Source organism: Oryx dammah, unplaced genomic scaffold (genome assembly GCF_014754425.2).
Source record: "Oryx dammah isolate SB20612 unplaced genomic scaffold, SCBI_Odam_1.1 HiC_scaffold_19, whole genome shotgun sequence".
Classification (NCBI taxonomy): Eukaryota; Metazoa; Chordata; class Mammalia; order Artiodactyla; family Bovidae; genus Oryx; species Oryx dammah.
The window spans coordinates 46,221,989-46,246,278 of NW_024070203.1; the positions used below are offsets into that span (position 1 = coordinate 46,221,989).

At 36.9% G+C, this 24,290-nt stretch overlaps 1 protein-coding gene across 2 annotated transcripts in view; it reads right to left on the reverse strand.

The window, feature by feature from the left end:
* Positions 1-842: 842 nt before the first annotated feature.
* The window catches only part of TRAM1 (translocation associated membrane protein 1), a 36,652-nt gene continuing 13,204 nt past the window's right edge, over positions 843-24,290 (reverse strand). The window contains exons 2-11 of one of the 2 annotated variants that reach the window (XM_040261362.1): positions 22,104-22,167; positions 20,510-20,631; positions 20,279-20,395; positions 18,944-19,002; positions 17,186-17,270; positions 10,611-10,681; positions 10,281-10,385; positions 9,329-9,472; positions 8,264-8,424; positions 843-2,423 (exon numbers count right to left, since the gene is read on the reverse strand). In XM_040261362.1, coding sequence (XP_040117296.1) covers positions 2,350-2,423; positions 8,264-8,424; positions 9,329-9,472; positions 10,281-10,385; positions 10,611-10,681; positions 17,186-17,270; positions 18,944-19,002; positions 20,279-20,395; positions 20,510-20,631; positions 22,104-22,167 — 1,002 coding nt within the window. In that variant the 3' untranslated portion in view covers positions 843-2,349. The remainder of the gene's footprint in view (positions 2,424-8,263; positions 8,425-9,328; positions 9,473-10,280; positions 10,386-10,610; positions 10,682-17,185; positions 17,271-18,943; positions 19,003-20,278; positions 20,396-20,509; positions 20,632-22,103; positions 22,168-24,290) is intronic. The other variant, XM_040261364.1, reaches the window with a different exon arrangement.

The following is a 24,290-nucleotide window of genomic DNA, read 5'->3' on the forward strand; positions in this document are numbered from 1 at the left end:
GGTCACTCCATGATGCTTCCCCCCAGGCTTCAGAGTGTGACAGAGGCTGGGTGACACACAGCCTCTGGGGCCCTGTAGGGAAACTGCTTGGAGGGGATCTAGGGCTTACTCTTTACAAGTACACTGGGGCATATATATGTGTGTTTTGTAATGCCAACGGCTTCCCATCAAAACCCACAGCATATGCAAGTGCTGTAATTTCACAGGTTTCCTCGACCGAGTGTGGAGTCACTGCATGTTGGGTCCCCACTGCTGTCATTCTAGGTGTGTCAGGAAGCACATATGCATGTAAAGGATGACCAGCCTGGCAATAAAAAAGACACACCTTTAAGTCTGTTTAGCCCAACAGTCCCTGAATTTGGTTAAAAACCATTTTTTCTCAGACACACTCTAATAAATAATACATGAAACTAATGTTTTTTGGTAGAACACATGTTACTTTGGAGGAAAGGCTATTCTAAATGTTTATCAAAAGTATACTCTTTAAACATGTGTACAGGACTTCCCTGGTGGCCCAGTGGTTAAGAATCCGCCTGCAATAATGCAGGAGACATGGCTCTGATCCCTGGGGTCTAGGAAGATATCACATGCCTCAGGGCAACTAAGCTGGTGCATCCTAGAGCCCATGTTCCCAACAAGAGGAGCCACAGCAATGAGAAGCCTGCGAGAGAGTAGTCCCCTTTTGCTGCAACTATATAAACTCTACACACAGCAGCAAAGACCCAGTGCAGCCAAAAATAAATATTAAAAACAAATTCACTTATAAATGTGTACCTTTTAATGAGATTAGACACTAAAAATAGTGTAAGATTTGCTAACAAAGAAAACGTTCAAGATGCAGCTTGTGAAAGTAAAAATTTTTATTCTGATTGATTTCTCAATGTATAGTCAATATAAGGCCGGTTTTGAATGGCAGAGATTTGGTTCCACGGAAACTCCATGATGCTACAGAGAGCTACTACTTTTTCCAGGAAGTAGGTAAACAGCTGGAAACAGAAAGCACTTTCTAGCAGCATGGCAACTCATTAAACTGCAGAGTGACCAGGTCTGCAACTTTTATACTAAAAATGGCGCAAACATTAGCTGGTGACAGAAGTAAGAAGTGGGGAGCAAGATGTGAACATTGAAAGGAGCGATATGTGTCTGTAAAGATGACAAAAACCCAAGGACAGCTATAAAGATTTGAAAGGATAATTATAGAAAAGGGAACCAAATATTTTACTCAAATGTTTTTTAGAGCCTTTCTGTAGAGATACAAATATATATATATATTTATCCAAAAATATGTTTTTATACAGATAAATGGTTTCTCAAATAAGGATGGAACCAAAGCTACAGTTATAACATAAAGCACTGTCTTTGTAATAAGACTATTTATCCACCTGAATTTTCAATTTGAGGTTAGTGCATTAAATATTTTCCAAATATTGACATCCTTTTCATGTATATAAATCAAGTAGGCATTATTTTTTAAAAGGGTTTTCAGGTTAAACAGTATTTTTCTAAGATCCTGTGCATATCAAACCTATGACAAGCCCCATTAAGAATCATTATTTAATAAACATATCAAAAAGGGCTATGGTCAAATTTTCTTCTCTATAGGAAACATTTAATTTTCTGATTTCCAGTTTACAAGTGTTGAAAATGCACAAGAAAGATATTACTTCACAAGTACTTTTATGTTAAGATATTTTGATTCAATATACATGGCAATAATATCTCTACATATCGTAACCAAAAGTATTTTTTTTTCCTTAAAAAATGGGGATGTAACATTAATAATCACTATAAAATAAAGCACACAAGTATTTTGGTGAATTTACAAATCTTTTTTCCCAAGTGTAAAGGCTACAAAAATTCCTAAAAATTAGAGAACACTGAAAACATATTAAAATTTGACATCTAACTTTATATTATTTCCATTTTGCCCTGAAAGATAACTTAAAAAATATGACCCTGCTGGAACAGGCCATCTTGCTTAATATAAAAAATTGGTGAGAGCAAGAAATTGTATCACTGATATGTATAATTTCTGTAAATAGTTCTCTCTTCAAATCATTAGAAAAATGCTTAAAGTTAAAAAACAAAATAAAATAAAATATAATATGATGGTGGTCCCTAAACTATTTTGAAGGCAGGTAGCTTAGTCTAAGCTAAAACATTTTTTTCACTCATAGGAATCATCCTCCCCTCAAATGCCCTTTAAAAAAATGCATGAAACAATACAATAGTAGCAAGAATCAAAGAGCAGAAAATGTATTTTCAGGAACAGAAAAAAATATCTAGTGCTGAAAGATACAGTAAAAAGCAGATTTCTTTGGGGACATTAATCAATTAGATTATAATTCATTATGAAGATTTCTCTTTTCTATTACGGGGAGAGTCTGCTCCATTTGAAGTTACTGTTCCATTGACACCATTTTCTGAAAAGAGAAAAAAAATCAGGATTACTTTTTTTTATAAATAAGTGTAAACAATATCTTTTATACATAAAGGTACCTTCAGAAAAGAAAATTTAAAACCAATATATGCTCTTATGCCCTTACGTGAAACTTACTAGTGCTTAATCCATTCGCGTATTTAACCAATCATAAAACCTGCTAACAAGTTAAACGCAATGAACTGAAAGCAGCAAATTAAAAGGAATTACGTCAATTATATCTAAAAAAATAGTTCAAAAAAAGGAAAGCAAGAAAACTGACAGAAACTCTGGGAAACAACTACAAGAATTATACAAAAAAGTCTGCAAAGCAACACTTTCATAGAAAAACAGGAATATTTTTTTACAATGGACAGCAGACAAGGGAGGTTCTTGGGGATATGTTTCTTTACAACATATTTTAAAATTGGCATTTAGGATAACTCATGTTTAAAAGTGTTATAATGGCCTTCTTCAAGCTAGGGTGGAATAACTGATGTCAGACCAATCCTCCCTCCTAAAATACCCATAAAAGGAGAACATAAAAATGGCTATTTGAAGGCACTGGGGAAAAAAAACAAGTCAGCTAAGTGTATTTCTCCAAGGGATTTGCCAGCTACTAAATGAACACATAGCACACACACACACACAAATGTGCACACATACCAACCAAAACTCAGAAATCCAGCAGAAAGTAACTCTGTGAACAAAAAGCTACACAGAGAATTGGATGTCTTACAATGACAGGGAGATAAAAATAAGTATTCAGTGTCTGCCAGAGAAGAAAGTCCTTAGAAATAGTTGATATCCTAGGAATGAGGGCAAATTGGAAATAGATCAGCTTCAGTGACATAGAATGATTCACTCATATTTAATCCAGAGTTTCTATTGATGCAGCCACAGTATCTACGATCTTTTACACAAAACATTCAGTATTCAATTAAAAATTACCAGGTGTGTCAGAAAACAAGACCAAATGACTAAAAACTAAGAGAAAAAAAAAATATCAGAAATAGATCCTCAGATGAGCCAGATGTGGAGCTGTCAGACAGGGACATTAATAGAACAATGACTAATAAAAATAAAAGTAAAGACAAGTAGTTTCATCCAAGGACTCAAAGATCTTTAATCCTAGGACTGGAAAATACAACTAAAAATATAAATTTAATAAAAATTTAATAGCAGATTAGACACAACAGAAGAGATTAGTGAACTAGAAAAAAATACTCATATTGAAACTCAGAAAACAAACGATGGAAAAAAACAGAAATGCATGAAAAGATATAAAAGGACAGGATAAAGGGGTTTAAACACATGTACTGGAATTCCCAAAGGACAGGAGAAATAGAATGAGGCAGAAGCAATATCTGAAGAAATAATGGTGAAGAATTTCCCCCAAACAGTAAAAGAAACCAAGTCAAGATTCAAGGAGCTAGGTACAATGCAGAGCAGGATATACCAAAGGTAATCAAACTTAGGCACATCACAGTATAACGGTCAAAAAGAACAATTTTGTCAGACTGGATGAAAAAACTAAAATCAAATTATACACTGCTTACAGGAGACACAATTTACATTTAGGGACAAGAAAAGGTTTAAGATAGAAAAGGTACACCATGATATAATATAACATTTTATTTCAAGAAAGTTGGTGAGTTAGAGTGAATTCAGACTAACTAGAGATGAAGATGGACATGTGACAATAACAAAGGACACATTCCACAGGGATTTGTAACAACCCTAAAGTTTGATGCGCCTGTACTATATCCTCACAATATTTAAAGCAAAAATGTAGAAGCTACAAGAAGTGGGTCACTATCTTTTGTAATAACTGACTGAACAAGCAGAACTCCTTCCACCAAGTCAGTAAAGACACAAAAGACTCGACCACAGAAATGAACCTGATGCCTACCTGTAGAACAATATACTCAGCAAACACACAATACACATCCTTGAGAAGTCCAAAGGGAACATTCATCAGAACTGAACACATGACGAGACATAATGAAAGTCCCAACAAATTTCAAAGAACTGAAATCATTCAGAGTATGTTTTTTAACCACAGAGAAATTAAGATAGAAATCTACGCTAGTAAAAACTAGAAAACGCCCAAATACTACTATGCCCAAAAACGTACACTACTACGTTGTGTAGTTTACAAATATTTACAATCCATGAGTCAAAGAAGAAATAACAATTGGAATCATAAAATATTTGAAACTGAATGATAATGAAAAAGATGTATCAAAACCTGTGAAATAAGGGTAAAGCACTGCTGAAAGGAAAGTCTTCCCTTAATTGCAAGTAACTCATGAGAAGGGATAAAAATCAATGATTCCTTCTAACAAAGCCACAAATAACAAAACAGCAAATTAAACCCAAAGAAAGGGAAATAAGAACAGAAATCAACGACAGAACTGAGACAATAAGCAAAAGAAGACAAATGTTGGTTCTTGGCTGATGGAAGTGAAAAAGAGAAAGGCATAAATTACTAATATGGGAAGTGGAAAATGAGAATCGTTGTTTTACAGGCATTAATAAGTAGATACTATGAATAATTTTACATCAATACATTTCACAAATTTAGATGAAATGGATAAATCCTTGAAAAATACAATTTACCAAAAGAGAAATGATAAGAAATAAAAAATTTGAATAATCCTATTATCTATTAAAGAATGTAAATCTGTACCTTCCTATAAAGAAGTCTAGTTTGGATAGCTTCACTGGTGAATCCTTCCAAACATTTAAATAAGAAATAATGCTGGCATTACATGAAGGATAAACCTGCCCAATACCTCTTATAAAGTCAGCAAAACTCATATCAAAACCTGACAAAAGGGCTAATTTTAGCCTAATCTTTTACATGAACACAGACGCAAAAATCCTAACAAAATATTGAAAAAACCATCCACCAAAAAAGATATTATGATCAACTTGGGTTTATGCCAGGAAATACATTACCAAAATATATATATATATATTCTTTATGCATATAGATACAAAAATCCTCAACAAAATACTAGCATGTCAAATCAAGCGACATTCAAAGGATTATGTACATTACCAGCCAGTGAGCTTTATCCCAGGATTGCACTGTTTGCTTACCATTAAAAAAAATCAATTAATATAATCCATGATAATAATCTAGAAGAGGAAATGGCAACCCACTCCAACATTCTTGCCAAGATAATCTCATGGACAGAGGAACCTGGTGGGCTACAGTCCATGGAGTCACAGGAAGTCAGACACACTTGAAGTGACTGAGCACACATGCCTGATGATAATAAAGGGTACAAACTATGTGATGATCTCAACAGCTGCAGAAAAAGCAAGTGATAAAACCTAACATCCTTTTATGATAAAAATGACAAACAAAGGAAAAAAGGGAACTTTCTCTACATGCTGAAGGCCATTTAGGCAAAACTCACAGGTAACATTATACTTAAAGGTGAAATACTGGATGTTTTCCTGCTAAGATCAGGAATAAGGTGAAGATGTCTGTTTTTGCTTATTCAAAATTGTTCTGGAGGTTCTAGCCAGGGTAATTTGGCAAGAAAATGCAATAAAAGGCATCCAGACTGAAGAGGAAAAAGTAAAACTATCTCTTTGCAGGTGACATGAGCTTGTACGTTGAAAATGCAAAGAAATACACAAAAATGCATTTAAATAATGAAATAGAATTTTTAAAAAACCCAAAAAGTACAGCAGTGTTGTAGGATACAAGATCAATATGCAAAAATTCCATTACATTTCTATACACCGGCAATGAAAAATCCAAAAATGGAATTAAGAAGACAATTCTATTTACAACAGCATCAAAAAGAATAAAGTATTTAGGAATAAATTTAATGAAGAAGTGCAAAACTTATACACTAATACCTAGAAAATTTAATTGAAAAAATTAAAGAAGACCCCAAAAGACATAAAGACATTTATATTCACACTCCCCAAAGCAATCTACAGACCCAAGATACTCCAAATGAAGCCCAGCTGACTTTTTGCAGGAAAACAATAAACTGATCCTAAAATTTGTATGGAAATGCAAGGCACCCAGAATACCCAAAACATGAAAAAAACAAAACTGGCAGACTCACATTTCATGATTTCAAAACTTACTACAAAGCTACGGTAATCAAGACAAGGGCATAAGAACAGATATCCAGATGAAGAGAATAGAACAGAGCCAGAAATAAATTATTACTTTTATGATCAACTGATTTTTAACAAGAATGTCAAGACAGTTAAATGAAAACTAGTTTTTTCACAAATGGTGCAGAGACAACTAGATATCAACATGTGAAACGATGAACATATTAATACAATGTTATACTTCAGAAAACAGTTTAGCAGTTCTCCCAAGTGTTAAATATACAGTTATGATATGACCCAGGAATTTCACTCCTAGGTATGTATCCCAAACAGCAAAAACCAGGTGTTCAAACAAAAATATGTACATGAATATTAACAGCATCAGTCATAGTAGCCCCAACATGGAAACAACCCAAATATTCATCAACTTACAGATAAACATAACACTGTATCTTCATACACTCGTTTATTATTTGGCCATGGAAAGGAATGAAGTATCAACACATGCATGTATGCTATATATAAATTTTAAACACATGCTATGTGATAAAAAAAAAAAAAAAAGTCCAGAAAAGGCTAATCTATAGAGACAGAGAAGAGGTAAGAGGTTGCTAGGGGCAGAGGAAAGGAGGGAATGGAAAATGACTGCTAGTGGACATGAGGTTTCTTCTGGATGATACAAATCTTCTGGAATTAGGCAGTGGTATGATTCACAAAATTTTGTGAATATACTTAAGAACTACTGAAATGTACACTTTTGGAGATTCCCATGGACAAAGGAGTCTGGTGGGCTACAGTCCGTAGGGTCACAAAGAGTTAGACACGACTGAAGTGACTTAGTGTGTGTGTGCACACGCACACACATGCATGCACACACACACATACACACACAGAGGTAACACCATACTTAAAGGGGAAAGACTGGATATTCACACACACATGCTCATGGGCTGAAATACTCAATTCTCCCTCAGGTGACCTATGGAGTCAATGTAGTATCAACCCAATACCCCAGTGAAGCTTTGTGTGTGTGTGTGTGTGTGTGTGTGTGTGGAAACTGACCAAGATGCACTAAAATGCACATGGCACACACAGGGTCAAGAGCTGCTGATATAAACCTGAATAAGGACAAGGCTGGAGGACAGAAACCGTCAGATATAAAGACACAAAAGGAGCAAACCACCACTGTTTATGACAAAGAGTTTAAAACATTTCTCGTCTTATAGTTCCAACTATACTACTACAAGTTGAAAAATTATTCCACTGTCAATGCATTTTCAATCAAAAGTCAGAAGGAGAAAAGAGGTGAGATGCAAAGTCAAAATTAAGGGCCAAACAATCAGGAGTTATAAAAGAGCTGTTCCTCTTGGGACTAAAGGGCAGATGGAAAGGAGCTGAAAGAGGTCTTGTTTTTTAAATATGAGTAAGATACTCAAAAGTACTATCACTCTTCAGGATACTCACTCATTAAAACTGCCTATGTACACATTAGTCTAGAGGGGCTCAAAATCACCAAGTCTGCAGAACTTGAGAGAGAGATCTTTAGTGGATGGCTTTTGAGGGGAATAACTGATTCGAGGGAACCACCAAACTTTAAGATGGGGCAAATGATTTTCTTTTTAATTTTGTTAGTAAGTAGAATTAACTCTTCTTAAGATTTTAAACCTTAAAAAGATTATAAATAAGACCCCAAAACATGAAAAAAAAAAGTGTTTTCTACTTCAGGTTTTTCACTGTTTGCTGAGTACAAACCTGTTCCTTTTCTAGAAGACCTGCCTTTAGTCACTGGTGGCTTCTTTTTCACAGCTGGTGCCTGAAAAGTAGAATGTTCTCTCCACCTCCGAAGCTGAAAATTAATGAACTTCCACATCATGAACGCTTGGGTAATGCAAATGGATGCCAGAACAGCAATTCTGAGAATACAAAGAAACAAACAGAAAATTAACGTGTACCCAAGCAATGCCATTGAATAAAGTAGTCTCTCTTGCTTTGACAGTATTAACTTAGCGCTAAATTCCCACTATATTGACAAGGATTATATTAATGAATAATTACCCCACTAATAATTAACTCCAGGTGGCTTCGTGGTAAAGAATCCACCTGCCAATGAAGGAGATACAAGAGACCCAGGTTCGATCCCTGGGTTGGGAAGATCCCTTGGAGGAAGGCATGGCAACTCACTTCAGTATTCTTGCCTGGAGGATGCCACGGACAGAGGAGCCTGGCTAGCTACAGTCTACAGGGTCACAAAGAGTTGGACATGACTAAAGTGACTGAGCACAGTAATTAACCCCTGAAGTTAAATAAATGCTTTAGTAATTTTTTTTCAAACTTTTTATTTTTTATTGGGGTATAGCCAATTAAAATGTGGTGGTTTCAGGTGAACAGAAAAGGGACCCAGTCATACATATACATGTATCCATTCTCCCTCAAATCCTTCTCCCAATCCAGGCTGGCACAGAACGTTAAGCAGAGTTCCCTGTGCTATACAGTAGGCCCTTGTTGGTTATCCATTTAAAATACAGCACAGTGTACATGTCCATCCCCAACTCCCTAATTATCCCCTCCCCGTGGTAACCATAAGCTCCTTTTCTAAGTCTGTGAGTCTCTATTTTGTAAGTTTATTTGTATCTAAATGCTTTAGTATTGATACTTTAATTTATACATGAAATTGCAATAGGTATGAAATCAAATCAAATGAGTATTTTCCCCTACCTCTCATAATTATACCTTTATATTTTAGACAATTCATATTTTAAATTGATAATACATACTACATTGTAGGGCAAGGTGAGAAAAGTATTAAATAAACCCTACCTAACAGCTAACACATTGAAGTTTCCAGTACTGAAATCCAGCTTCTGGTTCTCTGCTCTTGCCAGGCCAAAGCCAACAGTGAGTACCGAGAGAATTAAAGTCAGAAGTCTTCCCAAAACAAACAGAACTGCCCACAGAGAAAATCTGTGAAAAAAATGTCAAAGTCAGATTCACAAAATTGAAAAGATAAGATTCTAGTAGAAATCAGATTCCTGTTAAGTAAATGTGTATTAAAACAGCATTTCTTACAGTTCTGCAAAAAGGATTCTGAAATAAAATGCTAGGGAAATGCTTCATATTATATCACATTCTTGGAGACTGTATAACATATGAGCATATTTCAGGTTCTAGAAGTTCAGTTAAAGAAATATTTGATTTTTTTTTCATTTAGCTGACTTTCTGTGTATGTATATGACAACTATTAATGATTCTCAGAACTACTGGTATATAGAACAATTTTGGAAAAGGCTGAATAAAAACAAAGGCCATGTATTCAATTCTCATGAGAGTCCTCACTTCACTTTTTCTTCCCCCAAGGCTCTTTACAATACATATTACTTTAATGCTGTCCAAGTTTAATTTTCCCATCAAAATATCTTTGTATCTTTAAGGCTCTATAATCTACTATTTCCATTTCTTCTGAAAGTTCACTGTTCCTCATTATTCCTTCTCCAAAAGAACAATGTGCACTAAACAAGACAGGAAAAGTTGTATGAGAAAAGTAAACCCTCAACCTTCAAAACTGCAAGTTCCAAAATACTATCTCTCAAGCTAAGAAAGACCATTTTAGAGGACAAATACCAACTTCAATTGTTAAAAAGTGTCACTTTATTTAAAGTAGCTTATAAAGCAACATAATTGCCCATAGCATGGACCTTGGCAATAGCATGGTCCTTTGCAACATAGGCACTGACTTTAATTACACAAGAAACAGAATGGTTGAAAGACTCACCCTTTCTGATACTTTTCATCACTGAAGTAAAATAGGCGGGAAATGTGGAAAAGAAACTCAACAAAATAGTGCAGCACCAAAAGCACAAGTCCTAGATGATTCAAGCTGTTAAAAGAACACATTTAAAATGAGAAGATTAATTACGAATTAAGACAGAGTACCCACTCCAGTGTTCTTGCCTGGAGAATCCCAGGGACGGGGGAGCCTGGCGGGCTGCCGTCTACGGGGTCGCACAGAGTCGGACACGACTGAAGCGACTCAGCAGCAGCAGCAGCAGCAGCATACTATCTGCCCAGTCCACAAGCACACCCAAGAAAAATCCCAACTCACTTTAAAAGATAAGCTCCAGCAATGTGAAAGAGGTAAAGGCCGATGTAGACGAGCTGACGAGGAATATCTTCCTGTAAACAGAAAATTGCACAACAGGTTAAAACTGGGGGAAGTAGTTGTTTGGAGAAGTAGTGTGAAAATGTACTGTCACAGAAAACCTGAAGGCCACTCTGCCTGGCACCCACTCCAACTGGCCACAGTCCTTTACCCTCTCTTGGCTTCATCTACTCATCTGGAAATGTGAATAACACCTGGTTTCCTTGAATCAGATGAATTCCAAATCCCTTTTAGTACTGAGTGGTTCTTTTTATAATAAATATTAGATGACACAATCTTAATAACCACAATGTCCTTCTAATATTAAAACCACTATGTTCATACCAGCAGAGATTCTTTTGTTTACCCAAATAGTATTTACGTTTTTTAGTCCCTTCCATTTCACTGTCAGTCAAGTCACTAAAACCAAAGGTTAAAATTTACCTTCTCACTTAGGATACCACCTACTTGTATATTCTTTCTCCTCTTAATAACCCTGTAAGTCAGGTATTCAGACTTCACTTTTGCTTTCCCCTCACCACCCGTCACCCCATAGTTCTTAGTGACTTGGTTATCTTAGAAATAGTGGTTTTTCAAAGATGTTTAAGTCAAGTGACTCATAAAATTAATTTGGGGGTCACCCTAACATCTTTTGAAATATGAAATATAATTTTTAAAATGCTACAGTGTACAGCATATTATATTGTTTTATGAAAGCTTTATTCCAGATTTTACACACACCTGTACACACACACAGATAAGGCAATGGCACCCCACTCCAGGACTCTTGCTTGGAAAATCCCATGGATGGAGGAGCCTGGTGGGCTACAGTCCATGAGGTCGCAAAGAGTCGGACACGACTGAACGACTTCACTTTCACCTTTCACTTTCATGCACTGGAGAAGGAAATGGCAACCCACTCCAGTGTTCTTGCCTTGAGAATCCCAGGCACGGGGGGAGCCTGGTGGGCTGCCGTCTATGGGGTGGCACAGAGTCGGACATGACTGAAGCGACTTAGCAGCAGCAGCAGCAGCACACACACGCAGAATTATAATGTAAACTCTATAGTTTTTCACCTTAGGTTACAGTCAAAAATGTTTGCAAAACATGAACAGCGGGCCCTATAAACACTTGTTAATTTAGGAAATGCCTGTACCGCTCATTTCTACTCTATTTTTGGCAGTTTACCACATATATGGTTCTACTAGCCTGGCTATTCATGTACTGCAGCTCTAATTAAAAGGATTACAATATGGTTGATGTCTGCAAACTGAGCACCATTTGCCTGGAACCTCACTAGACTTGTCTCTGCCCTACAGGAGAGCTGAACACAGATCTCTCCTCTTTCAGCCCCTACAATTCAAGTACAGTTATTTCACCAAATCTTCCAAGAAAGAGCAGAGAGTTTTTAAGTGTAGTTTTGAAACTGGAAAGTCTTTTCCAGTAAGAATGGTACAAAGATCAAGTATTATAGAACGTACGACAGTTGAACAAAACTATAGAGAGTCCTCCACTGTGGAACTCTCGGGGAAAATTCCCAAGACACAATACTAAGTGTATAGTGGAGCTTTCAACTGGAGAGAGAACTAAGGCTGGCTGACAATTTTCTCCACATAATTTTCACACTTCCAATGACATATTTCTCCTTACTAAAGGAGTGAGAGAGAAAGGTGTTGTGATAACATGGCAAAGTTCAACCACAAGGAAGTCTCTTTACTCTCTTAAAATCATTTCAGACGAGCTCAGCTGTAGTGTTATAATTGCAATTTGACATCCTATGGAAACAGAGGTGTCACTAAATACATGGTAGTTGTATTTCTGAAAATATGGTGTATATATCATTGGCACTGTACAAAATGATTTTAGATGGTATACAACAAAACATTTTAACTTTCATGTTAATTTTATTTTTATTTTATTGTTTCTAAAGATTTTTTTTTTTTTTGATGTGGACCATTTTAAAAGTCTTTATTGAATTTGTTACAATATTGCTTCTGTTTTATGTTTTGGTTTTTCAGCTGCAAGGCATGCGGCTTCCCAAGCAGGGATCAAACCGGCACCCTCTCCATTGGAAGTCTTAATAACCACTGGACTGCGAGGGAAGTTCCTCACTACAATTTTAAATACGTTTTAAGTTGCAGTGAGGTGGCATGTAAGTGACTATGTATATGAAACAATACCATATTCCTTCAGATGTATGGTAAACAATGTTCCAAATTTCTGAGGGGAAAACAACACCAAGAGGACCCTTGATACTAAAGCTTTTTAAAAAGTTTTACAACTGCTGATTGGACACTAAACTCATTTTATTACATAACAATTTGTATAAATCAATGTAAAAGACTAATTTGCTGGAATAACTGATGGAAAAACTATAGCAGTGTAACTCCTTGGAAAGATTAAAGAAAAAAAAGATTTTTTTTTTAAAAAAGAAGAAACACAAATAGGTTTTAAAAATACACCATTTAAAAAAAAAAATACACCATTTAGCAGAGAACATAAGCTGCTTATCTTTTTTCTGTTAGACAAATCTAAAAATACTACTATGAATTACAAACATACTATATTTCAAAGTCATTCCATCTCTTTTTCCTCCTTAAATCTCAACCTAATTACGTGAAGCAAGGTTTCGCTTGCTCTTAGGTAAAGAAAAAGTCCAGAGCTTCTTCCCTAAATTCAAGTTCAACTTTGCATCTCAGCCCTGCCTTTCTGATAGCAACCAACTGAGTCAATCATGGTGAGTAAAATACCACCAAAGGTCCCATCTCCACAACTGTCAAATCCTTAGCAAGAGCTCTTCCAAAAGGACAGAGTACCAAGAAATCTTTTTCTAAGTAATGGAAACTTGAGCCTTCTATAAACTGGCCGGTGTCTCTAAAGCAATGTTTACACATTCAAAGCTGAACCAGAGACAAGTGTCAAAATAAATGAGTGACAGGGAGGGGTCTACTGCAAGGAGTGGTGGAGAGAGCAGGTTAAAGGTGTTCCCTATTAACAATAATAAGGTGACAGGTGTGATGTAGCATGATTTTTAAAATGAGACCAGACTTCCTCTGACGTTCTTCAATCCTCATAGGGTTACAGCCCTTCTGGGGCTTACATGCCTGTGGCCAACAATAAAGACCTTACCCAGCACCATGTGTCCCTGGGGTGTGGGGATCAGTGAGAAAAGAGAAGGCTGGGTGAAAGATCAGTGAGAAAAGATGTTGGCACTCTTAGAGGCAGTTCACCGTTATCAGTTAACTGGCCACATCACAGATTTCAATTAGGGAGTTAGCATGCCATCCAAGGGTGGCTCGTAACTGTTCTAGAATCTAGAGTCTAGATGAATGCAAATGTGGATGAGAAAAAGCTATTTTGGTTTTCAAGACTCACCACCCTATGATTTTGTTATGTAAATAAACTCTTTTTTACCAGAAGTCAGAAACAAAGTTTTGTTTATTTACAAACTTTCTTATACCTGAATGGAAAAAATATGTAATGAAACTGAGCAGTTGCCAAGTCCTTACATATCCTTAATGCTAATATTCCAGCAGTTTATATAAGAACAAAGTCATAGAATAATGACTTAAAATTCTGAGAAGTCTCCTTTTTCATGGAATACCTAATAAACACAGTACACTTAAATCAAAACAAATGTAAAATTATAAATAACTTTAGGTGACATTTTTGGTTGTTATTCCAACATCTTTTATTAAAAAGGTCAGCCGTATACTTTAGTAAATTTCTATTTTTATAAGGAAATTTTTTCTTAACTACACAGTACTAAAAATGAACTTTACTTTAAACTGAATACTGCATATATGCCCAAATATAAGGCAAAGATTTTCCCCTAAACCAAAAATGTAGTCATCTCATATGTAAATTTTTTCAAAGCTCTCATGCTACAGAGATCTGTATTGATTATTTTAAACAACAAATAAATGGGTTAAGATACATAACCTGAGAAAACTCAACCAATGTCATTTCTAAATGCTTACACAAGGTTAGTGGAGGAATCAATAAGACAGAGCAACGATGTACTCTGGAAAAACTGATTTAAATGAGTCAAGGAAGCTCCAGTGATGAAGGACAGATATTAACAACAAGTCGCACATGAAAAGTGTGAATGTTAACCCTCAGGAAGGAGTGGGCAAAAAGCTTTTTAAGAATTTAGTATACTTCATATCATATACAACTATATGTATGGATAATTAAACCAAATAATCTGAATATCAGAAATAAAACATTTGGATATTCCATCCACACTTTCCTGAAACTTCTTATATTCAAGTTGGCTAAGAAACTACATTTTGAATCCTCTCATGGACAAAAGAGAGGACTGTTTATATTGAAACATACATATTACATGGAATTAAAATATCCTTCTTGAAAGAAACTGAGTTATTTGTGACTAACACACCTCTTGAATTGCTACTGTGTTCCTTTTTCCACTTCTCTGTAAGACTGGGTCAAAACAACCACTGTACTAATTTTTTTCCAGTGAAGAGTTCTTCCAAAAATAATTCTTATAGAGTAAATTTTAAGAAACCCTTGAACACATATGCAGCTGTTACTTTCAAATTATGTTAATTACTTGCAACAGTTACTTTCGACTGTCATATGTAGGTGTTAAAAATAGTTTCAGTTAAGTTCTAAGTTATGCAAATTATTCCATAGAAATTAGATTGCATTTTTGGAGAAACGCCATCTGGCAGGAATTGATAAGGAAAGAGCTTTGAGAACTAAAATGAACAATTACTTTGAAATGTCCCTCTCTACTTACATGGTCAATGAACAATATATAGACATATGAACTCATAATGAAACCCAGAGGTGAAACATCCACAGGTACAAAAGTACATGAAGAAAGATCTACACATCTGAACCATGGCACTAAGACATCACGGACTATGACGGTCTCAGCAGTGCTCCACAGGACTTTCTGCAATGAGGGCTAGGTTCTCTGTCTCTGATTCAAAATGGCAGACCGTGAAACCATGTGTGGCCAATGAGCATCTGCGACATGGCTAGTGTGACCAAGAAAGTGAACTCTGTTTCTGCTTAATTAAGTTAAATGTGCCTTGTGGCTACTCTTTTGGACAGTGCAGCTATGGGACACCTATGGTTCACATTAGGTAATCACTAAATATGGAAGGGTTATTGAAAGTGGTGTGCCTAAAAATTTTATCTGAAGACAGTTCTAAGTCAAAGGTTTTATGGATCTTCATCCTAATCCTTATAATCAACTTAACTAGAAAACCATTCTACTTTACATGGACTCTAATTTGGTGCTATTCTCTAATCATGGCAGACATCAACGATGACTGGCACACAGGACACAAAAACCACAGGCACAGGACAGCAATAAAATCAAGCACTTATATTCATGAATTAACTACCCAGAGTACATATAGAAAGAAGTGTTTCTGGCTTTTAAGAAGGCAGAGATAAAATGGTCACCGGATGGGTGGTTACATTTCTGTTTTGGAAAAGCTTCTCAAAGTAAGGGGATTTTAAAACCAATGTTTTAAATGTGGAAAAATGTAAAATACACACAACCCACAGAAAGCAGAATGAATCCTCATGTACCTGTCTCCCAACTATGGCTGTTAACTCATGACTTTCTTTTTATCCATCACCCGCCCCCCTCCACCCCACCACCAACATGTCAGTTCATATATAGGGATTTTAAAAACAATCTCTCCCCAAAGGAGAATAAAAGTGCTTGATTAATTTATTAGAAAAGGTATCCCAGAGAAAAGAACTATGTGCTGGGATTATAAAATTAGAGAATGTTAAAACTGAATGAGGTACAAAAAGGGAAGAAAAAGGGACCAGGGGACAGGGGCACAGATAGGAAGAACCCTGGGAACATAGGTGAGCAGCTTGATTTTAATTTAGAGCAAAAAGGACCTAACACAGTTTTTAGAAGAGAAAGAGTTAAATAAAGGAAACAAAGTTTATTCTGTGACATCAGGTAAGACTGACTTCAGAGGTGCTGAGGGCAAAACTACACAGGAGGCTACTGCAGTGCTCCAGTGGCTGAGTTACTGTTCAAACAAGACAAATGAATATCTTTCCCACCTGTTTCACTAGGGAAAGACTCAAGGTGAATATTTAACTCTGGTTTACTTTTCTCAATATTGAATTTTTCTCTGGGACTTATACGCAGTACCATTAGTTGCAGAATAATCTAATTAATCCATTTGGTCTCACTTGTGAAACTGCTAAGTGTATCCATAACACAAACTGAATATCACACTGCAAGATTTGTTTAAATTTTATTTTAAGTTACCACTAATACAATTTTAAAATGAGAAATTAGCATATCAAATGTAAGATCCCCACCTCTTAAGTTGAACCAAATAAAAGTTTCTGCAATAAATACTTAAAGACATTTAGTCTGTGTGGAAAAAAGGGAGGTGAGAGAATAGTGGGGGGATGGGAGAGGGGAAAGGGAGGCTAGAGATGTGAGGAAATATTTAATTTTAAAACAACTTTTCAAAAAAAGGCAAAAATGACAAGATAAATCTAAAAATTACAAAACCACTGCTTACTTTTTTGGTTTTCTGGAAGTAGAGTTCAGGAAAAGCATGAAACCAGTATGCTAACTGTGATATGTAGAAAAACTTCATCTGAAATCTGTGTAACACAAAAAAGCAGAACATATCGTTTAAAGCGCAACATCTTTAAAGAATAAAGTAAAAACAAACACTGGAAATCAGGACATGCTAAGTAGATACCTTTGTGTTACCATTTCAGGTCCCCTTACTTCCTTTACTTTACTCTGCAGTAGCCCCCTTCCCCAGCCCCCCAGGGTCTCCCCACCATCAGTCAGTTCCTCTGGGCTAAATAGCAGAAGTAAAAACATGATCCACAGAACCCTGGGAGCAACCACGCAAGCTACGAGGAAACAGAGCCCCTTGCCTATGAGTGAGTTAGTACTGATGAGTGTGCCTGTTAGCTACTGAAAATATGCGGAACGTGTCTCTGAGGGAATCAAATCACACATCTGTAAGGGTTCCTCAAAAGGCAAGTAGGAAGCACAAAAAGATGGTGAAGAAGTGAAGGTGCACAGATTCACCAACACTGGAAACCGAGACAATCCCAATTACAGACAACCTCTGAATTTTTCCTTAGGGAAACATGGTAACTCTACCTGGTTGAGACACTTGAGAACCCCCAATAAATGGAAGCAAACTCAGATTCAAGAGAGGAATAAGGCACTGAAGGGCTCCCAGGAGACATATTCTCATCGGTCTAGAGTCCACAGTCTCTTCACGCCACACCCCTCTAGACCCCCTCTTTCTCCACCTCCCCGGGCCCCTTCTCCTCCAGAGGTCTAAAGTGGAAAACACAAAGCCTATCTGAATAATGCTATAGGGAGAGAGGGGAAGGAGGACAGGGAAGGGGAGAAAATAGAGTCCCACATAAATATGATGTTTATATCCCCATTCTACAAAAGTTCATTGAATTAATACACTTTTTAAAAGTTAGAATGGCTCAGCAGAATATGGTAATACTGTAGGTCATGTTACTCTCTTCATATCTTTTTCTCCAATTCTCCCATCACAATGCATCCACTGACTACTGCCTAGATGATAAGCCCCTACAGCTGGCATAGCAAAGGATATGAAAAGAGACAGTTCCTTCTGCTGTCAATTACATACAGTCTTGGTGGGCATGGGCACAACATAAGACTGACTTACATAAATGAGACAATTACAGAGCAGCCAAGACAATGTATAAACATAAAATACTGCACAACAAAAGGAAAAATTCAGGAAAGCAGAAGCCCACATAGGCTAAAGGAGCAAGGAAAATATGGAACAGACGTTTTAGAACTGGGCTTGAAGAATGAGTAACTTAGCTAGCTGACTTGGTGACCCCTGAGCTTCTTATAGCACTGTACAGAAACCTTGGGGGCCGAAAAAGTGAAACAGTCTCTATCCTCAAGCTTACAGTGTAAGAGAGAAGAAATGGAAGAAAAGAGACTAGGGTAAAGAAAAGGAGCAAAAGTATGCAGAAGATGGAGCAGAAATGAGGAGAAAAGATGAGGGAAAAGACGACGACAGAGGACTAAATTAGGATTACCATTAAAATCAGTTTTCTTAAGGTAACAGACATACTGAAGACTATATACATAATAAAAGCACAAAGCAATTTTTTGTTCTTATGGCAGTGTGATTGCCAAAGACATACCTATTGTATGAATATGACTCACGTCTTAAAAGAGAGTAACAACAAATCCTGCTTAAAAGTGACATGACCATGGATGGCCCTTAATTGAGAAAAGCCTATTAAAAATGACTTACGTCATCAGGTTATGGGGATAAGCCCTCCACAAGATAGTCGGGTCTGAGATGTAGTTTTCCTAAGAGAGAAGATACAAAAATTAGCCTAATGAGCATGTAAATTCCTTAGAAAATAAGACAGTATTTTCATTTCTTGCACATTTACAACTCTCCATCTCAAGTTCCAAAGGGTCCATGGAAGTCAAACATTTTAGATGTTTTAGTTATTTTTCATTCAGTCGAACTGCTTACTTCAGTGATGTGAAAATCAATGAGTGATGTGAAGTCCAAAAAGACGTAATTCCTGGCTTTTGAAATTCTTTCAATCCAGGAGAGTAAAAAAGACACAAATGCAAACACAACCAAAAAACAGTAATGGCACATAACAGTCATCCAAGGAATGATTTTTTTCTCGGGTCATCAAAGAAAGGGTTCCAAAAGAGGGGGCACCTGACAAGAGACAGAGGAGCAAGGTGCTGCCAAGTTTTATAAGATTATGTCCACATAAGGAGAAGGAAACAGCAGCCCACTCCAGTATTCTTGCCTGGAGAATCCCATGGACGGAGGTGCCTGGTGGGCTGCAGTCCATGGGGTCACAAGAGTCAGACATGACTGAAGTGACTTAGCATGCATGCATGCATGTCCACATAACCACCATGTCTTTTTCTTAGATAACCAGATCTGTTTAGTGAGAATTATCACATATGTATATCTAGAAAAAACTGAAGCAACTTATCCTTAATACCCATTGAGGTTTTAACACTTTTTTTTTTTTAAAACTGTGTAAGACAGAATTTGTGTATATCAAAAATAAAAAAAAATTTCTGAGTATATAAGATAGATTTTAAGCTGAATTTTATGTTCATCTATAAAGTATCACTAAAGCAGCAGTTTACAATGGAACAAGCACTGGACTTGAAAAGCTGAGTTTTGGTCTGTCTCCATCTGTGTCATACCCTGGAAAATTCACTTGGCCTATTTATTCATCTCTAGTACACATGCAACCTTGTGAAAGCATCACTGATAACCTACCCTTTCTGCTAATACAGAGCCACTTGCAAATGACTACAAGATATGAAGACAACATTCAGATCGACTACAACTGAGTAAGGCTTTCTGGAACACTGAAGATAGTTGGCAATTTTTGCTGTATAAAAACTTAGAGGCTTACTGATGAAACCTGACTTATACTAGTTCAACAGCAGAACTCCTAATCTTAGATAAGAACAACAGAAGAAGAATTTTTCTAAGGTTCAGGGTTTGCTTATGAGTGCTAAAAATAGGACATCACTTCCTGTTCTGAGTACATAATTAAATACTCTGAGAGATGAGAACTTAAGCATAATACATACTTACAGATACGAGAATGAATGTGCCCCAAATACAAGAAAACAGGTAGAATGCACTAAGCTGACCAGATTCATTAAACTTGCTGTGTTTCGTTTTGGAGAAATGCATTCGCCTGTTAATTTTCTAAAAATAAAAACAACTGTTAATTTAAGATTATAAAAATGTACTTAACATAACTATCATGGTATGGAGAGCTAGTATTTTACAAAGTATAGATTTCTAAGATTGTATACTTACATCCAACACATATTCTTGAATTATGGCATGAATAATTATCGCCACTAGCATGTAGAAGAAAACTGTAGCCAAATCTTTGATACCATAGTAATAAAGGAACGCTGATTCAGTAGCTTGTTCTTCTGAAGGCCAAAAGAACAGGACACACACACACACACAAAAATATACATAAGATTATAAAAACAGCACTAAGTACCACACAGTTATGGAAACAAACAAAAGAAGACTAATCTAATAAATAAGTTTATAGAAACATCACAGTAATATGCTTTTGGACACTTTGAGTCTTAGCAGCAATGAAAACTGAGATTACCCAGAAGTCTAAAGTTCCAGAAATTACTTACAAAGACTTGACACAGGTTAGTTACAGCCATTAAAGATCAGAGTGCAGGGGAGGGGAGGCCACACTCAGACCCCTGGATATCCCAGGGGTAGAGCAGGTTATGTTTCGGTTATATTAAAGTAAGTTATACTTAGCCCATTAGCCTGTGTTTTCAAGGAACTTTTGAAACTTTCAACTTTCTAGCTCTATTTTTCAAACTAGATACCATATTTATGATTCTGATGGAAAAGCTGACTTTGATTTGATTTAGTTTTGAACTCTCAGCAGGGGAGACAGAAGCAACTGCTGCAATTGTTTTCAGTCTTTGAAACTGCTAATTTTCCAGAATAAGACTTAAGCAAATACTTGTGAGCTGATAAAAGAGTTTTGTTCTTCTCTGGCATACTCAAATTTCTAAACAACTTTGTGGTTTTCAGTAATCTGATATCTAAATTACTAAACCAAATATTTACAAAATGATAAAACTGAACAAAAACCCAACTCCATGTTGTGTAATTTATCTTACATCTAAATAGAGAGACTGGGAACAAATTTACTGCCTGAATATGTTATCTTGTTAAGTGAATACCCCACCCTTCATCCATGCTAATTAATTACATTACTATATTCAACTGTAATCAACTTTCAATAACAACCTGATTCTCACCTAGCATAATCTAGAAAAAATTTTTGAAATAAAACCTAAAAATGTAGTTTGCATGCTATTCCCAAAATACTTCTTAGAGCTTACCGTCATTCTCTCATCAAAATAACTGATAGAATGGTAGAGCACAACCAAAAAGCAACAATAAAATGGGCTTAAGAGAGTTGTTATTACAGTTCCCAAACGGAACTCATAGGTCAAAAAAACTGAACCTGAACACTGGGGCTTTAGAAACCTTGACTGCACAATGACACTTCAGACAAATGCAAAATATCCATTCTTAGGATTTTCTTACGAAAAGATCAGAGGGAAGAGAAGGATAAAAAAAAAAAAAAGCCTCACAAAACCCCTATTCTTCCATGGAATTTCAAGCCCACTTACAAAAGTACACAGCAAACATTAAACACATAAAAACTGATTTTCATACAGGATTTTCAACCCAAAACATCAGATCTTGCATTATTGCAAAATCATCAAGAATAATATTCATTCTCATCATGAATGAGATTTGTGAAGATAATGAAGAACCTAGCGTTCACAGAAATTTCCATGTCTCCCCAGCTGAACTCTTCTACTTAACCAGAAAATTCCAAAAGAAAAGCACTTACCTGTGGCAGGGAAGGTAACATTGTACTGAAGAGTAACAAAAATGATAGAAACTTTTGCTGTTATCTGGAAAGAAAAAAAAGATCAAGTTAATTTGTGACTTTCTCCCAAACAGCAACTCCAGGGGGAAAAACATTCCAAGTTCTGTCCCTACATCTAAGAACCAAAGAGGGCCCCCCAGTTCCTTTGTCACCCGGACAGGCACAACTGGGATTCCCCCTCGCCAAGGAGCTTGAAGTTAACTTAATTCACCAGAGCAGTCTGCAATTTAGATGGGATTGTGCAATCCACTCCTAACTTTAAGATTTCAAAAAAGAGATACTGTAGTTCCAGTAAACAGTGTTTTTGATAAATAATGTTTCTCTCTCTACCTGTACAATGAACACAAAATTGCCATCAAGAAAAATTTTAAATGTAAATTAATGAAAGAAAAGGGAGCACGGTTACCAGGATGAAAAGGGACCGAAGGTAGGGTCTGTGGTGTGTGTCTTAATCTCCCGCACACCTGGCATAGATACATGGTCAATGAATATTTAACTGACCTGACGACTGGTACAAGCAAAGTGGTCACAACAGAACAATGGAACACTTACTCAATATTTATAGGCACCAAGCACTATGCTAGACAAGAAAGGATAACAGAGATGAATGATATGATCCAGACAACTAGAAACTTATTTGGGTTTTCAGAAGAAATGGTTATAATACCAAAGAATCAGAGCCAATAGGAACCGAGGAGAAACAATGCATTTTTTGTTGTTGTTTTTCATTTCTTCCTGGGGTGAGGAGTGAGGCTCTGTTTTCTTCCTGAGGTGAGCAAAGGCTCTGGGGAGATGTGGTGCCTGAGCAGCTCCTGCTGGCAAAGAAAAGTTCCCTCGCAGGGGATGGAGAGGATAGCCCAGGTAGGGAAAAGGGAAGCGTAAAGGTCAAGAAGCTGGAACCAGGTCAGGCGTAACAGGTGGACATGAGGAAGGGCCTAGTGTGCTGATCTAAGTAGTGTAGACTTTATTTTAGCCTGACCAGACAATTTGAGGAGAGGGAGTTACTGGTGTTTAGAGAGATAGCTGACTGTGGCCAGCGCTGGCCCCCCAAGTCACCCTCAGATCCACACTCCAGCTGGCAACCGGAATCTTGCCCTCCATCAGATGAACACACTCCCCAGGCTCGCCCACCCCCGAAGGTCCTCCAGTTGAGTCCCATTCTTTCCAGGATGAGAACAAACTCCAGGGTCTGGCCCTGCTTCCTGCACTCCTCCCACCCAGGGCTCTGTGCACTTACGGTTTAATCTGAAACACTGCTGGAAAACCTCTCCACTCGGGATCTCAGGTCAACTACATCCTTTCAAGGAAGCCTTCCCTGCCTTTTAGGATAGGTCATTTCCTTTGTTAGACGACCTCAGAGACCTGGGTTTCATTCTTACAAAATGCACACTCTCGGCGTGGTGATATTCATACTGCTGTTACCCATCACAGTAACCTCTGTAAAAGCCAGGACTACGCTGGTTTCTGTTCATCACTAGAAGCTCAAAGTCCAGCAGGGAGTGTGGCATTTATTCAGTGACTGATCAACATTACTAAATAAATATCAGAAAAAATAAATTGGAGTAAGGAGGCAAGTCAAGTATGAGAAAAACCCCATGAAAGCTAATAAGGCCTGAACTCAGGCAGTGGTGGTAGAAGAGAAGTGGAACTTCTGAGGCAGAATAAGGTTAGTGGAGGTGATGAAATTCCATTTGAGCTATTTCAAATCCTAAAAGATTTGATGATGCTGTGAAAGTGCTGCATTCAATATGCCAGGAAATCTGGAAAACTCAGCAGTGGCCACAAGACTGGAAAAGGTCAGTTTTCATTCCAATCCCAAAGAAAGGCAATGCCAAAGAATTGCACTCATCTCACAAGCTAGTAAAGTAATGCTCTAATTTCTCCAAGCCAGGCTTCAGCAATATGTGAACCGTGAACTTCCAGATGTTCAAGCTGGTTTTAGAATAGGCAGAGGAACCAGAGATCAAATTGCCAACATCCGCTGGATCATCGTAAAATCAAGAGTTCCAGAAAAACATCTATTTCTGCCTTATTGACTATGCCAAAGCCTTTGACTGTGTGCATCACAATAAACTCTGGAAAATTCTGAGAGATGGGAATACCAGACCACCTGACCTGCCTCTTGAGAAATCTGTATGCAGGTCAGGA